This window comes from Eptatretus burgeri, chromosome 11 (genome assembly GCF_056783735.1).
Source record: "Eptatretus burgeri isolate ZD-2024b chromosome 11, Ebu_testis_v1, whole genome shotgun sequence".
Classification (NCBI taxonomy): Eukaryota; Metazoa; Chordata; class Myxini; order Myxiniformes; family Myxinidae; genus Eptatretus; species Eptatretus burgeri.
Window position 1 is genome coordinate 98,503,783 of NC_140971.1, and position 15,518 is coordinate 98,519,300.

Below are 15,518 nucleotides of genomic sequence, written 5' to 3' on the forward strand. Positions count from 1 at the left end.
CCCCGCGTGGGATAGGGTTGTTCGCCAAATTCGACCTACCTAAGTACCCACACGGAGGGTAGACCGGGCGATCGCACCTCGCCGCAGGTCGACTTCGGACACGGGAACTTTAAGCGACCCGTTCCGTACTATCGGGATAACCGAGCGGTGTTATCGTCAACCTCGACGGTTCCGATTAATTATCGGGCGTATTTAGCCCACGACCAACCCTTTACGTGAAGTAAGATGGAGATTCAATTAAAGAAAAGACGAAGCGAAACGGGAAAACAGTTCAACATAAGGCACATTTATTCCGCGGCAAACGGAAAGCACACATATACAATCACAACAATTATGCACCAAAAGCAAATGTAACAAAAGAAGAAACACAACAATTATCCACCAAAAGCAATTGCAACAAAAGAAACACAATGCAGATCTACTACCGACTACCGAGCACACAGCAACACTTATACAGTTTTACTTCACAGACGGCGCCGACAACACATATACTCCAAAGCAAAAGAAAAAGGGGCCACCCTCATCGACAAGGGGCAGACGGGCCTGGGGCCGAGACCGCGTCGAGCCTACCCGTCTGGTGATGAGCCGCAAAATGGCGGCGGCGCCCCGACTCCGCGGGCCTCGCTGGCACTGCCTGGAATGGGGTGGGAACGGGGCCCCCTTCTCACACTATCTCAGCGCGGGGGGAAACAGGAGGGGGTTGTTGATGCTCGGGGGAATGAGGATATCTGGCTGGCTTGGGTCCCGCGACGAGCGACGCCACTGCGACCTCGACCGCGTTACCGGCCTCCCCTCTCCGCAGCTCCCCGACTCTGACACGAGCGCAGACCTCCACAAAGATTCTTGGCTTCTCCAGCCTCTCCGGACCCCGACAGACACTCTCTCGACTGATTTCGCCGCCGCCACAACTCTCCAACTCTTTCCTCTTCTCAACTCTTCAACTCTTCCCAACTCAACTGCCTTCGCCGCCGCCACAACTCTCCAACTCTCCCACTCTCCACTCTTCTCAACTCCGTCCAACTGCGCTTCAGAACTCTTTTTCTGACTCTTTTTGCTCCGCGCTCGGCGCTTTATAGTGCGACAGGAGAAACCATATGCAGATTTTTGGATCAGGAATGGCTCGGGGGCGGAGCCACGCTCCCCATTGGACAGAGGAAAAGTGGGCGTGAATCATTCTTGATCCGCGAATCTGCATATAGCGATTATACTCCGACGCGCCTGGAGGCGGGGCCAAATTGCCCCACGCTCGCTGATAGGATGGAACAGAAGTGGGCGTGAATCATTCTTGATCCGATTTCTCGGAAAGGCTGGTGTTTTTGCACCCGCTGCTCGGTGCGCGCCCTGTACGAGTCCAGTATCGGTGCCCACAAGCGGCACGGGAATGGCGGTGATGCGATGGTTGCGAGAGCGAGATGTGATGGTAAAGGTCGTGGCTGTTGGCGTTGCTGTTGTTGTGAAGCGGCGTTGCGGTTGGTGGTTGGTGTGTGAAAGCGGTTGTGGAGAAGGTGGATGTTGTGAAGGCGGTTCTGGAGAAGGTGGCTGTGGTTGTCGAGATGCGGTAGGTGGTGGTTGTGGTGGTAGTAATGGCGGTTGGTCCAAAATAAAGATGGTAAAAGAAAAACGGCTATCTAAAAGGGTCGCAGCCCGAATGAATGACATTTATTCCCTCTAAACAACGGGTTTGGGCTAACTACACATATACTTAGAGATATCTCACCTACGGGACCTGAATGGTGGTTTGCGAATTTCGTCAACCACAACAATATATATATATATATATATATATATATATATATATATATATATATATATATATATATATATATATATTTTAGATGAGATCCTGTTCTCGGTGGTGTGGTGTTGTGGCCTGCGGGGGCAGGGCATGATGCGGAAGCGTGGTGGAGGCGTGGAGGAGTGGTTTTGGAGTGGTCACGTGCCTGCACGGGATATAGGTGTTGCGCCGCCTGAGGCGGTGTGTAGTCTGTGCAGTCTGTAGTAGTCTGTAGTAGTCTGTAGTAGTGTGCATCCGGGCGGGCAATAAACAGTGTTCAGCAATCCTCACGACTGTCCGAGTCCCGCTGCCCTCCGGACATAACAGGTGGTGTCGTTGTTGTGAAGGTAATGTTGAGGTAATATTAATTTTTTTACATGAGATCCTGTTCTCGGCGGTGTAGTTGTTGTGGAGGTAATGTTGAGGTAATATTAATTTTTTAGATGAGATCCTGTTCTAGGCGGTGTAGTTGTCGTTGTGAAGGTAATGTTGAGGTAATATTAATTTTTTTTCGATGAGATCCTGTTCTCGGCGGTGTAGTTGTTGTGAAGGTAATGTTGAGGTAATATTAATTTTTTAGATGAGATCCTGTTCGAGGGGGTGTAGTTGTCGTTGTGAAGGTAATGTTGAGGTAATATTAATTTTTTAGATGAGATCCTGTTCTAGGCGGTGTAGTTGTCGTTGTGAAGGTAATGTTGAGGTAATATTAATTTTTTTTCGATGAGATCCTGTTCTCGGCGGTGTAGTTGTTGTGAAGGTAATGTTGAGGTAATATTAATTTTTTAGATGAGATCCTGTTCGAGGGGGTGTAGTTGTCGTTGTGAAGGTAATGTTGAGGTAATATTTTTTTCGATGAGATCCTGTTCTAGGCGGTGTAGTTGTCATTGTGAAGGTAATGTTGACGTAATATATATTTTTTAGATGAGATCCTGTTCTCGGTGGTGTTGTTGTTGTGAAGGTAATGTTGAGGTAATATTAATTTTTTCAGATGAGATCCTGTTCTCGGCGGTGTCGTTGTTGTGAAGGTAATGTTAAGATAATATTATTTTTTTTCATAGCAAAAAGACGGTTTAATTTGAAATATTTAAGAAGCGAATGTAAGAATTCTACGTTCGCTTCTTGGCTTTGCCTATTCCATATTATCGTTCATCAGGCCATCCTCGGCCACCTCACTCTCTGGGGTCTTAAGGCGTTTCCAACCTCGCTCTTGTCTGAAGCCGCCATCTTTTTTGGCCTGTTCAACCTTACCTGACCTTACCTTACCTTACCTTGCCTTGCCTTGGAACAGGCCGCAACGATTTCCGAACGATAATTTTTTTTTTCACTTACCTCATTCAGATCGAATGCCTGTTCATCAGAGTTACGAATCGTTGTGCACATCGATTTTGTAAGTACTATAAGTTTTCAAGTTAGGAGCTTGTGATTTTCATGCATTATATGATGCGATTTTTCATCATCGACTCTCACAGACTAATTAAAGTATATCATCCAAATATTATTGTGATTTTTTTTAGGATTGGATGTCGTCGTGTCGAAATCTGTGGTGAAATCTGATAATTTAAAGAAATAACGACTCTTTTAACGAAGTCGATATACCTATTTACTTTGAGCAAGCAAGGCTATGTTCCCTCCTCCATACATATACAAGAAAATGTGAAATTTCCAAAACATTAAACTTATCTTTTTCTACTGTTTGGAGAATTAAATTGAGTGAACAAAAAATTTAGGAACATAATAAAATTAACGAGCTTCACTGAGCTCCACGATTTAATGTATTCACTGCCAGACCTCACGCCCTGCCCCCCAAAAGGGACTGCCTATCCTTAGTGTCTGCCAGATCTATGTCAATATTTTCAGAGGTTTCGCGAGATGCTTTCCAGGAAATCAAAGCAAATATGGTTAAAAAAAAAAACGTCCAGCATCTCTGGGAGGTGTATGTTTAATGTGTGGCTCATGTTTAATGTGTGGTGAAGCCATTCTGTGCCTTGATAAAAGCACTTTCCAAGCTGCTTGGTTGTTTGTTTCAGTAAAAGTATCCATGCTCTCAATGGAACATCGATTAGACAGACGTACGTTTTCGCCTGTGGTGCTGTGCAGTTGGAGTCTTGGGAGGAGTGTCATCCGCTGAAAATGTGTAATTTTATTTTACATGATATCCTTTTGTTTAACCTTTTTGTGCGATCTAATATAATCCATCCCTCACTTTGACATCGACACACATATATATATATATATATATATATATATATATATATATATATATATATATATATATATATATATATATATATATATATATATATATAACAAGGACAAATGTGTCCAAGAGCAGCGTCCTAAAGGTTTTGTCGGCGACAAAAAAACAATGAAAATAAAAACAACAACAACCGATATTTCATCACATGCCTTGATTAAGCCAATAGCGAAACCAGTCATAATGTATTTACAATATATCGTGTATTTACGAAATAAATAATGTATTGTCACGGCTGTGGAAATTCGCAAACCACCATTCAGAGCCCGTAGGTGAGATATCTCTAAGTACATGTGCAGTTAGCTCCAAACCCGTTGTATAGAGGGAATTTATGTGATTCATTGGGGCTGCGACGCTTTGAGAGAGCCGTTTTTCTGTTCTATCTTTATTTTGAACCAACCACGTCTCAACCGCCATCACACAACAACCACGCTCCAACCCTCAGACAACAACAACAACGCCAACAGCCACGACCTTTACCTTCACAACTCAATCCCGCAAACATCGCATCACCGCCATTCCCAAACGGCACCATAACCATCAAACCACCACCGAAAACCCTCCACCACCTTCACCTCTCTCCTTCTACGGCCATTCCCGCACCACCTGTGAACACTGAATGTCGGGCTGTCTTGGGCCCGTTCCGCGATTGGTGCCGAGCGCACCGAGCCGCGAGCGCAAATAGCGGCCTTTCCGAGGGAAAATTCGGATCAAGAACACTACACGCCCACTTCTTCGTCCAATTGGCAAGCGCGGGGCAGCTTGGCCCCGCCTCCAGGCGCGTCTGTGTGAAATCAATATATGCAAATTCTAGGATCAGGGGAGGTTCACGCCCCCGTTTCCTCCAACCAATGGGCGAGCGTTGCTCCGCCCCCGAGGTCATCCTGATCTGAATATTTGCATATTAGCTGCTCCTGCCAGCCTATAAAACGGGAGCGCAAGGCGAATCGTGGCAGAGTAAGTTGGTTTTGGTTGGAGAGTGGAAGAGAGCCGGGGGAAGAGAGTGTCATCGAAAGAGTTGGGTTTTGGAGTCTGCTGAGAAGAGTTGCGGGAAGAGGCAAAGGAGCTCGGGTCCAAGGTGGGAAGGACGGGGGTCGGCGACGAGGTCGCGGTGTGGGATCGCTCGTCGCGGGACCCAAGCCAGCCAGCCATCTCCCTCCCCCAGGGCATCAACAATTCCTCTTTACCCTGCGCTGAGATAGTGCAAAAGGGGCCCCGTTCCCACCCCACTCCAAACGTCGTGCCAACGAAACCCGCCAAGGAGCACGGAGTCGGGGTACAGCCACGCGGCCACATCTGCGGCTCGCCCGCCAACACGTCACAAGGATGCGGGTAGGACCCCCCTGGTCTCGCGGACCTGGCTGCTCCTCCAAGTCACGCGCACAATTGGCCTATAGGCCTGTCTGCCCCCTTGTCTATGAGGGTGGCTTCTTTCCTTTGCTTTTGTGTAAATGTGTGTTGGCGCCGTCTGTAAAGTAGAACTGCTTAAGTGTTGCCGTGTGTGCGCGTAGTCGGTAGTAACTCTGCGTCGTTGTTGCTTTTGTTTTGGTTGTTATATGTGCATTTTGACTGTATGGCTGTATATACAGTGGGGAGAACAAGTATTTGATCCACTGCCGATTTTACAGGTTTTCCCACTTACAAAGCACATAGAGGTCTATAATTTTTATCATAGGTACACTTCAACTGTGAAAGACAGAGTCTAAAACAAAAATCCTGAAAATCACATTGTATGATTTTTAAATAATTAATTTGCATTTTATTGCATGAAATAAGTATTTGATACATCAGAAAAACAGAACTTAATATTTGGTACAGAAACCTTTGTTTGCAATTACAGAGATCAGACGTTTCCTGTTGTTCTTAACCAGGTTTGCACAGACTGCAGCAGGGAATTTGGCCCACTCCTCCATACAGATCTTCTCCAGATCCTTCAGGTTTTGGGGCTGTCGCTGGGCAACACAGACTTTCAGCTCCTTCCAAAGATTTTCTATTGGGTTCAGGTCTGGAGATTGGCTAGGCCACTCCAGGACCTTGAGATACTTCTTACGGAGCCACTCCTTCGTTGCCCTGGCTGTGTGTTTCGGGTCGTTGTCATGCTGGAAGACTCAGCCACGCCCCATCTTCAATGCTCTTGTTGAGGGAAGGAGGTTGTTGGCCAAGATCTCCTGATGCATGGCCCCATCCATCCTCCCCTCAATACGGTGCAGTCGTCCTGTCCCCATTGCAGAAAAGCATCCCCAAAGAATGAAGTTTCCACCTCCATGCTTCACGGTTGGGATGGTGTTCTTGGGGTTGTACTCATCCTTCTTCTTCCTCCAACCACGGCAAGTGGAGTTTAAACCAAAAAGCTCTATTTTGGTCTCATCAGACCACATGACCTTCTCCCATTCCTCCTCTGGATCATCCAGATGGTCATTGGCAAACTTCAGACAGGCCTGGACATGCGCTGGCTTGAGCAGAGGGACCTTGCGTGCGCTGCAGGATTTTAATCCATGACGGCGTAGTGTGTTACTTATGGTTTTCTTTGATACTGTGGTCCCAGCTCTCTTCAGGTCATTGACCAGGTCCTGCCATGTAGTTCTGGGCTGATCCCTCACCTTTCTCATGATCATTGAGGCTCCACGAGGTGAGATCTTGCATGGAGCCCCACACCGAGGGAGATTGACTGTTATCTTGAACTTCTTCCATTTTCTAATAATTGTGCCAACAGTTGTTGCCTTCTCACCAAGCTGCTTGCCTATTGTCCTGTAGCCCATCCCAGCCTTGTGCTAGTCTACAATTTTGTCCCTGATGTCCTTAGACAGCTCTCTGGTCTTGCCCATTGTGGAGAGGTTGGAGTCTGATTGATTGAGTATGGACAGCTGTCTTTTATGCAGATAACGAGTTCAAACAGGTGTATAATACAGGTAATGAGTGGAGAATGGGAGGGCTTCTTAAAGACAAAACTAATCAGGTCTGTGAGAGCCGGAATTCTTCCTGGTTGGTAGGTGATCAAATACTTATTTCATGCAATAAAATGCAAATTAATTATTTAAAAATCATACAATGTGATTTTTCAGGATTTTTGTTTTAGATTCCGTCTTTCACAGTTGAAGTGTACCTATGATAAAAATTACAGACCTCTACGTGCTTTGTAAGTGGGAAAACCTGCAAAATCGGCAGTGTATCAAATACTTGTTCTCCTCACTGTATGTGCATTGTGTGAACTGTTTTCCCGTTTTGCTTCGTCTTTTCTTTTTTGACCCTCCATCCTGCTTCACGTAAAGGGTTCGTCGTGGGTGCAAAACGCCCGGTAAATAATCTGAACCGTCGAGGTCGACGATAACACCGCACGGTTATCCCGATAGTACGGAACGGGCCGCCCAAGCGGCTCGTGTCCGGAGTTGACCTGCGGCGAGGTACGATCATCCGGTTTACCCTCCGCGTGGGTACTTAGGTAGGTCGAGTTTGGCGAACAACCCTATCCTACGCGGGTGGCCAATTGGCACGATTGTGGTGAGGTCAAAAGGCCCACCTGTGACTGGCTCCGGGCGATAGTTCTCGAGGGTCACGACTGAATTGTCCGTCCGGTGGGCGACGCGGTCGCGATTCGAGTGACGTGGCCGTCCGCACGCGGGCGGGCGCGAATTCGCAACAGTATTTACGAAATTACAATACGATAAATGGAATAATCTTTAAATAGTAACATGAACTTTTCGAAACTTTTAAGCAAATGTCCGAATATATTTAAAAGTTCATGATAGATGCTCTCAAAAGGCACTGTCTATGTGAGGATGTGGACATGTGCTTAGTATTTAAGGAGATCCGGATCTTGTATATACAAGAGCCGGGATTAAGGTTTTGTCTTCACAAGAAGAAGAAGAAGAACAACAACAACAACAACAACGCTGAGCTCTCAATGAGCAGTGTTCGCTACGCGAGACGCTGCTAAAAACAATAAGGTCCATCCGACCACATGTTTGCCGTGATCTGGTTGTGAAGGCTGAGAGCAGAGATCGACATTTTGTGTTCTGGTCCTTGATATATTTATAAATTGAATTTTGTTTATTTCCCACTTGAATTCCTCTTTCAAAGAACTCTGTTTGAAGGTAAATTTTTGTGTTTGTCAATTTTATGTATTTTAAGTGTGTGTACCGATATAAACTGTATTACCATAACGTGTGTGTTTGTGTGTGTGTGTGTGTATGTTGAACCATCATATATTGTCCAAGGTACAGGCACACAGGTGTACATTTGCAAAATCCCATGAGGTATTTTAAATGAACATGACTGCAGATGGGATACCAGGCAGGATATCCCCGGGAACGTCACACACGCGACACACGACCATGTTGTTGGAAGACCATTTAAACGGATGCGTGCTCCATGGTGCTGCACTGCTTTTTGCCTCCTTTAGTGGAGCGAGCGATTCATTTTAAATGCTCGAAATGAAGACCCACCACCAGTGCGAAGAGGTGATGTTTATATACAGGATGTTCACCAATAGGTCGTGAAGTCATTCTTCAAGTCGCGCGACTTGCATCACCGACGTCCGCACCTGATTGGTCAGGGAGCGCACGCAGGAGCGAATGAGAAGCGGGTGAAACGAGGTAAAGAGGAAGAAGAAGCCTACCATGCTTTGAAAATTCACGTTCGAGCCAGAACATCGGACGAACAGCAAATGCATCGCCGAAGATGGTCCGTCAATGATAACGATGATATTTACAGTGATTAAACAAAGAGCCAGGAGGTGACTGAGTGAGTTCGAGAGAGAGAGAGAGACTAAAAGGTGCAGTGGAGCGAGAATCGTCGAAACGAGGAGACCATTGAAGGAGATTTAAATGAAGAAACCTTGAGCCGACAGTCGGAGCAGTTGGACCGAGCGAGGAGCATTGCGGCCATGCTGCAGGCGGGGCTCAGGCAGCTCTGCTTGTGGCTCCGTTGGCCAAGCCACGTCCGCGGTTTCACACAGGCTGGTTCGGGACGGGAGTAGACCCGGGGAAGGGGAACCGAATCTGACGGGAATCGCTCGTGGCGACAAGACGGGTGAAGAAGATTGCTGTGGCCCGTGAGGTGAGGGCGTTGAATCACGGACGCACCGAGCGCACCTCAGCATGCTTCGTGTGGAGGCGGCGTCCTCAAGCCGAGGCTGCACAGGACAAGGCCCCGGGTGAGACCGCATGGAGACGTCACGTCGAGACGGACGGAGGGAGACGTGAGGCCGACGGGCTGTTTGTGTGAGGAATGTCGGGACGGAATGTCTGGCTGGCGATGACGCTGGGAGGCCACGTTTACAGGTCTCCCAGACCCTGATGTAACGGTCTCTGTCCGTCCCTCTCGCTGTCATCATCCCCATGTTGATACAGTCCCCCTTAATATATATATATATGGGCCGCTGTGGTGGCCGTTCGACCACTGACCGGGTCCATGTAACTCATCGGGTAACCTGGTCTGATGTGCGCCTCTGTTGGTTTGTTGTGTTTCTCGGTGACTTGTAGCATCTTAATGGTAAATCTCTTGTTTTACACACGTTGTTGTTTCATGATCTAGGTTGTGGTTTTGGGTGAGGACCCCCCCCCCCCTCCTTGTGGTGAGGGTGTTTTGTGGTGAACAAGTTATCTGTTGTCATTCCGAGTTTCCACTCTGCTTCACTGGCTGTGCTGAACACTTCCAATGAGATAAACGGGTGAACACGTGATCTGTTGGTGAGAGTTCGGTGTCGATGTAACTAGTTTAACTATTATTCTGGTATTCGCCTTCGTGCACAGCGTTTGTGTTACACACGTTTTTTTTTTTGTTTTTTTTTTTTGATTGATTAGAACTCTTACTCTAATGAGTGATGTGTTAAGTGGAAAACCCTCACGGATTATGCAACGTTGGTGCCGTTTTAGGTTCGAATGACATCTCCTGAACCATAATTGTGAAGTATTGGGTTTGAGTTAAAGCAGCCTTGCAGCTCGTTTACTATTGGATTGAGTAATAAAGCAGATGTTGTTGGTTTAGTGACACAGTTCACCTCGCCCATTCCCAGGCACGGGTGAGGCCGTTGTAGTATGCTCTGTGCATGCTGCATCTGTTTACATGCAACTCTACTTCAATGTAGATCCTTCATTGTCACATCTACTCTCATGTGCACACCCTGCTCAGGTTGTTCACTTTTTGGGTTTTGAAAAGAAACGACACCTGAAAAGTCGACGTGATTTGAACTTTTTATGAAACTTAATCCATGATTTTATGCAACAGACTTCTCCATTTTAAGGTAATAGATATCTTTGCCACATTTTGTTTGGTTTTGATTTTGATTTTGCTAACCTTCACGGATTAGGCAAATATATATATATATATTAAAGCAATTTCTTCTATTTCCTCTTTCATATCCTCGTGGCTTTGTGTCAATGACAGAGTAAGGTTTGTCTCTTTTTTTTTTTTTTTTTTTTTTGGGAGGGATTTTGTTTCCCTATTCCCGTGTTCAAAGCATGATCTGTTTGTGCTCGTAGGCTTACAGACAGTATGTTTGATTTGAGTATTTTGTTTGTTTATGAAAAGCTTTTCATTCCATGGAAAACTGCGCATGTGATTCAAGGGGAATCGGTGTGGAATGCTGTCTGCCACACCCATGGCCTATTGGAAAGCTTTTCTGTGTGTGGCAGGAAGGAGTGTGGCTTGTGGTACTTCGAGCTAAAAGTAATTGTTTTCATTTCTGCCTTTTTGACATGCAGTATGTCCTTTATTAGAGTACCAAGCCTCACAGGCTGTGGTACCCTATTGTTTTTGTTTTGTTTCTGGTTGTATATTGTACTTTTCTCCATAAAATATTTTTTGAATTGAATCTTTGAATCCCGTTCTGAATTCAGTTTTATATTGAGGATGCCATTGCCCAATTGGTCACGTGCCTGATCAAAGCGGGGCGTCTTGGTACCCAGTCAGTCATAACTGCGTGTAGTTATAAAGCGCGTGCCTCCAGTATTGATACTCAACTCGTACCTATGCTATGCTCAGGAGGGAACCCCAAAAAACAACAGAAAATTCAGAAACGGCGAATGCCAAACCATGAACCAAAAAAAAAAAATCCATATTCCTGTGACACCTTCAGGTGAATGTCAGGCATGGACAGTCGGCTCATGAATGACTTGAGCAAAAAGCTTACTGCAGCTGACCCCAACAGAAGTAAGGTGGGTAATATTTCTATGATGTCACAGTGGAAGATCTGCAAATATTCCGAATCCGTGAATATCATGGCTGGAAACCCTCGCATAATTTTCTCATTCTGCTTTAAACTTAATATCTCTTATTTTCATTCCAAACAGCATCATTTCAATCGCAAACTACAAGGGCACTCGGTGGAGCGCATACCTCCGCCACGTAATGCCTGATCCACGAGAACATATCAGGCCCAATACATTTTTTTGAGATATCATGCTACATATTGTTTTTGGTCCCATCTCCCAATGGTGAAGAATCGCTTTAAAATTCAAGTAGTCAGATCCAGATCTTCACCATAATCGAATCGGTTCGTCCTCGTCGCACAACGAACCTGTCCACAAAATTTCATCCGGATCCGTCCACAACTTTTTGAGATATCCTGCACACAGACGGAAATGGGTGAAAACGTCACCTCCTACACCTTCGGTGGCGGAGGTAATTGATACGATACAATCCTACAAACACTCCTGAAGTAAACGAATATAGCCGCCGTTCTGACGTTACTTGTTCGTCTCTTGGATGTGAAAGGTCTTGTTGACTCTTTTACTGTCCCATTCTTTATAATGAATTCAATGAAATTCCCTGCCAACAGGAGACGTAACTAAAGTAATTTATAGAATCAAAATTTGATGTGCATTCTATCATAATATGGTTGTGTTGAACCAAATGGCATGTTTCTTCGATTTTGTTTATTTTATCATTATTGATAGTCATCATAAGGTTACTTATCCGTTGGCAGGATAGCCTGGAGGAATGCACGCGGCCTTGGTTTGACTCGGCCCAGACAAACCACCATCTTGGAGTTTCGCTGGCAGGATCAGTCATCGATATGTCATCCCTCGGACAGACATTAAGCCGGGTGTCTTGTCAACCAGCGTTAATTGGTGCACGTTAAAAATCCCAAGGTGTCCTTCGTGAAGAGTACGTGAGATATTGTCAGCACCCTGGCAGAATTCCAAATTCCTGCCTTCTTCAGTCGAACGTTGACCTGGCCAGACGGTTTGTGAAAGACTTGGGCCAGAAATCTCTCCCCCCCCCCCCCCGTCGATCCCATAAGAGGTGGAAATAATTGTGGTCATGAAAGAAGAATTTGTGCATTCGTTCGTATGAGGCGCATGGCTACGGGTTTGCATCGGTTCTTGCGGATCGTATCATTGATGATGTGTCTCCAATCGAGGGATGGCACACACATTGATGCCTCACTCTGCATGCAAACATCAGGATGGTAGATTATAGCTGGCTTGGGATTCAAATCCAGGCAAGACAACTCTGAGGCGAATGTGCATACCTCTTGGCCAGCCTGCCAATCCGTAGATGCAGTAGTTGTTATGATAAGGTTACCGATGAATCCACGGTGCGTGTGCATTGTTCAACCTGTGCCGGAGCTGCACTCAGTGATATGGTAAAGGTGATTTCAGTGATGCTGAGCATCATCTGTGAGGAAAGTGTTTCATCAAATGTACTCTTGAATTTGATTATCTATGTTTCAACAAGTTTATTGACATGCCGGTGATGTCTTACGAGCCCTTGATAAACCACTTTTACTTGTACATTTGCTGACCTTTGAACCATGGTGCAATGTGGAGATTTATTTTATTTTATATATTTTTTGACTTCTTTAAGTTATATTTCTGATTCTTTAGTCAAAAGCACAATAGCTCTCCCCGGAATCAATTTTGACTCTTATCTTCTCGATGTATGCCACAATTAATCTTTGTCCTACTTTTTCTCGTCTTGCACAAGCGTTTGGTAATCTCCTTCCAGCACACACTTTATGGATCACTCATTGGACTTTGAAATGTGATGATTGTGGGGGCAGAGTTCAAAATTTGAAGGAAGGATAGTGGGTGAAGGGTGGAGTAAGCAGATGTATTTTTGGAAAATGCTGCCTTGAAATAGCGGTGTGCTCACTCAACCCAACTTTAATACCTTGGCTTGCACAAGTTTTTGGAAAGCAAGTTTGGAGTGAAGGGGTCTGTGGCTGTTGACGTGGTTCTCGGTGGAGTTAGTGTCTTGCGTCAAGTATTTCTTGTATTCGCTTATGAAACTTGTGTGTTATTTTCCTGTTTGTTTTTGATTGTCATACGTGCCTTGTTTTTATGTATTCGGCCAAGTAAAACGATTGCCTGCATGTTCAGATGTGAATTGTAAGTGAATTAGGTAAGTAGTGAAATTTTGACAACTAGCTATTTTGCACCACATATTCAAGTCATTGGAAACGTACGTACATAGATGGCACAGCTGTGCCAGCTCGGGTTAAATGACATTGTCTTGCATTCGTTGGACAGCCTTTTGCCTCTTTATTTTGTGAGCTATCAGGTGTGTGTGTGTGTGTGTGTATATATATATATATATATATATATATATATATATATATATATATATATATATATATATATATATATATATATATATATATATATATATATATATATATATATATATATATATATATATATATGCTGCGTCCACTTTCCGCAGGTACTCCAGGGGCCTCCGTCTGGCCATCCCCATCTCCTTGACAATATCCCATAAATGCTCATTTGGGTTCAGATCTGGTCACTGAAAAGGCCATGCCATATGGATAAATATATATATATATATATATATATATATATATATATATGTGTATATGTAGTCGCTTAATGAGGCGTTGGGCCACCACGTGTGGCCAGTGTAGCCTGGATGCACCGTACCATAGAGTCCACCAGTGTCTGGAATGCTGCAGGATGGATGCGGCACCATTCTTCCATGAGAAAGTTATTCAACTCACACCTGTTTGATGCAGGGGGAAAATGCTGTCTCTGGCATCGTTCCAGGCCAGGTAAGGTATCGGAGCATTCGCTGGAGCAGCGCGTCGCTGCGTCCACTTTCCGCAGGTACTCCAGGGGCCTCTGTCTGGCCATCCCCATCTCCTTGACAATATCCCATAAATGCTCATTTGGGTTCAGATCTGCTGACTGAAAAGGCCATGCCATATGGATAACATCAATGTCATGCTCATCAAACCATGAGGCGATCACACGTGCTCTATAGGTTGAGGCATTGGCGGGAGTGGGGGGGGGGTTCCTCTTCCAGCCATGCGAGCTATAAATATGGATAACCGGGCCTGTGCAGCATGTTTATAGATGACCCGAAGCATGCTGGGATGTTATTTGCTTAATTCGTACCATGGGACATACCTGTGTGGAATCTGTTGCTTTGTGTCCCTCATTTTCCCGTGTGTTTGTGTGTGTGTGTGCGTGCGTGCGTGCGTGCGTGCGTGCGTGCGCGTGCACTCGGTGTCCAAAATATTAGGAAGACGTGCTGTTTCCATGAAATAAACTGATCAGGTGAATCCAGGTGAAAGCTATGATCCCTTCTTGGTGGCACCTCTTCAATCCACTTAAAGGGGAGGAAGGGGAATAGACAGGTTAAAGAAGGATTTTTAAGCCTTGAGACGATTGAAACATGGATTGTGAATGGGCATGACAAAATATTTAAGTGCCTTTGAATGGAGTATGGTAGGGAAGATGGTGCGAGGCGCACCAGTTTGAGTGTGTCGAGAACTGCAACGCTGCTGGGTTTTTCATGCTCAACAGTTTCCCGTGTGTATCAAGAATGGTCCACTACCTAGAGGACATCCAGGCAACTGCAGGCCAGTGGTTGAAAACTGCTCATTGATGAGGGGCCAAAGGAGGCTGACATATATTGTGCAGAGCAACAGACAGGCTACAGTTAGTCAACTGACAGTCCGGTACAACTTTGCCGAAAGACCCATAAACGAATGCACAACTCGTCGTACCTTAACACGCAGCCGACGACTGTACAAACTTCCACTTATTTCAGCAAAAAAAACACGAACCTGCGGTTGCAGTGTGTTAAGGAACAAAAACACTGGAGGAATAGGAAAACATTGCTTGGTCTGACGAATCCCGGTTCCTGCTGTTTCATGCTGATGGGAGGACTAAGGTATGGAGAAAACCCCATGAGTACATGCATCCATCATGTCATGTGTCAACATTACAGGCTGGTGGTGGTGGTGGTGTTGTGATGGTGTGAGGTGTGTTTCATGGTACACATTGGGTTCTTGATGAAAGTGGAGCAATGTTTGAATGCTAAAGGATATCTTCAGGAACATCATTGCCAATCGGATGCATCCCTTCATGGCAGCAGTGTGTTCATCTGCGAATACATTTCTTCAGCAGGATAATGTCCCATGCCACAAGGTTAGGATTGTCCAGGAATGGTTCCATGAACATGACAGTGAATTCAGCTTACTGCAGTGGCCTGTCCAGTCACCAGATCTCAATCCAATGGAGCATC

At 45.4% G+C, this 15,518-nt stretch overlaps 1 protein-coding gene across 7 annotated transcripts in view; it reads left to right on the plus strand.

Moving 5' to 3' along the window:
• Nucleotides 1-3,003: 3,003 nt before the first annotated feature.
• The window catches only part of LOC147017737 (phospholipid-transporting ATPase ID-like), a 58,113-nt gene continuing 45,598 nt past the window's right edge, over nt 3,004-15,518 (plus strand). Inside the window, exon 1 of one of the 7 annotated variants that reach the window (XM_085847618.1) lies at nt 3,004-3,161. Coding sequence is in view for 2 of the 7 variants with exons in the window: in XM_085847612.1 (XP_085703738.1) it covers nt 9,398-9,466 (69 nt within the window). In the remaining 5 variants the exon portion in view is untranslated. Of the gene's footprint in view, nt 3,162-8,665; nt 9,181-9,382; nt 9,519-9,614; nt 9,716-15,518 lie in introns of those variants that run through there. The other 6 variants (XM_085847616.1, XM_085847617.1, XM_085847614.1 and 3 more) reach the window with 6 other exon arrangements.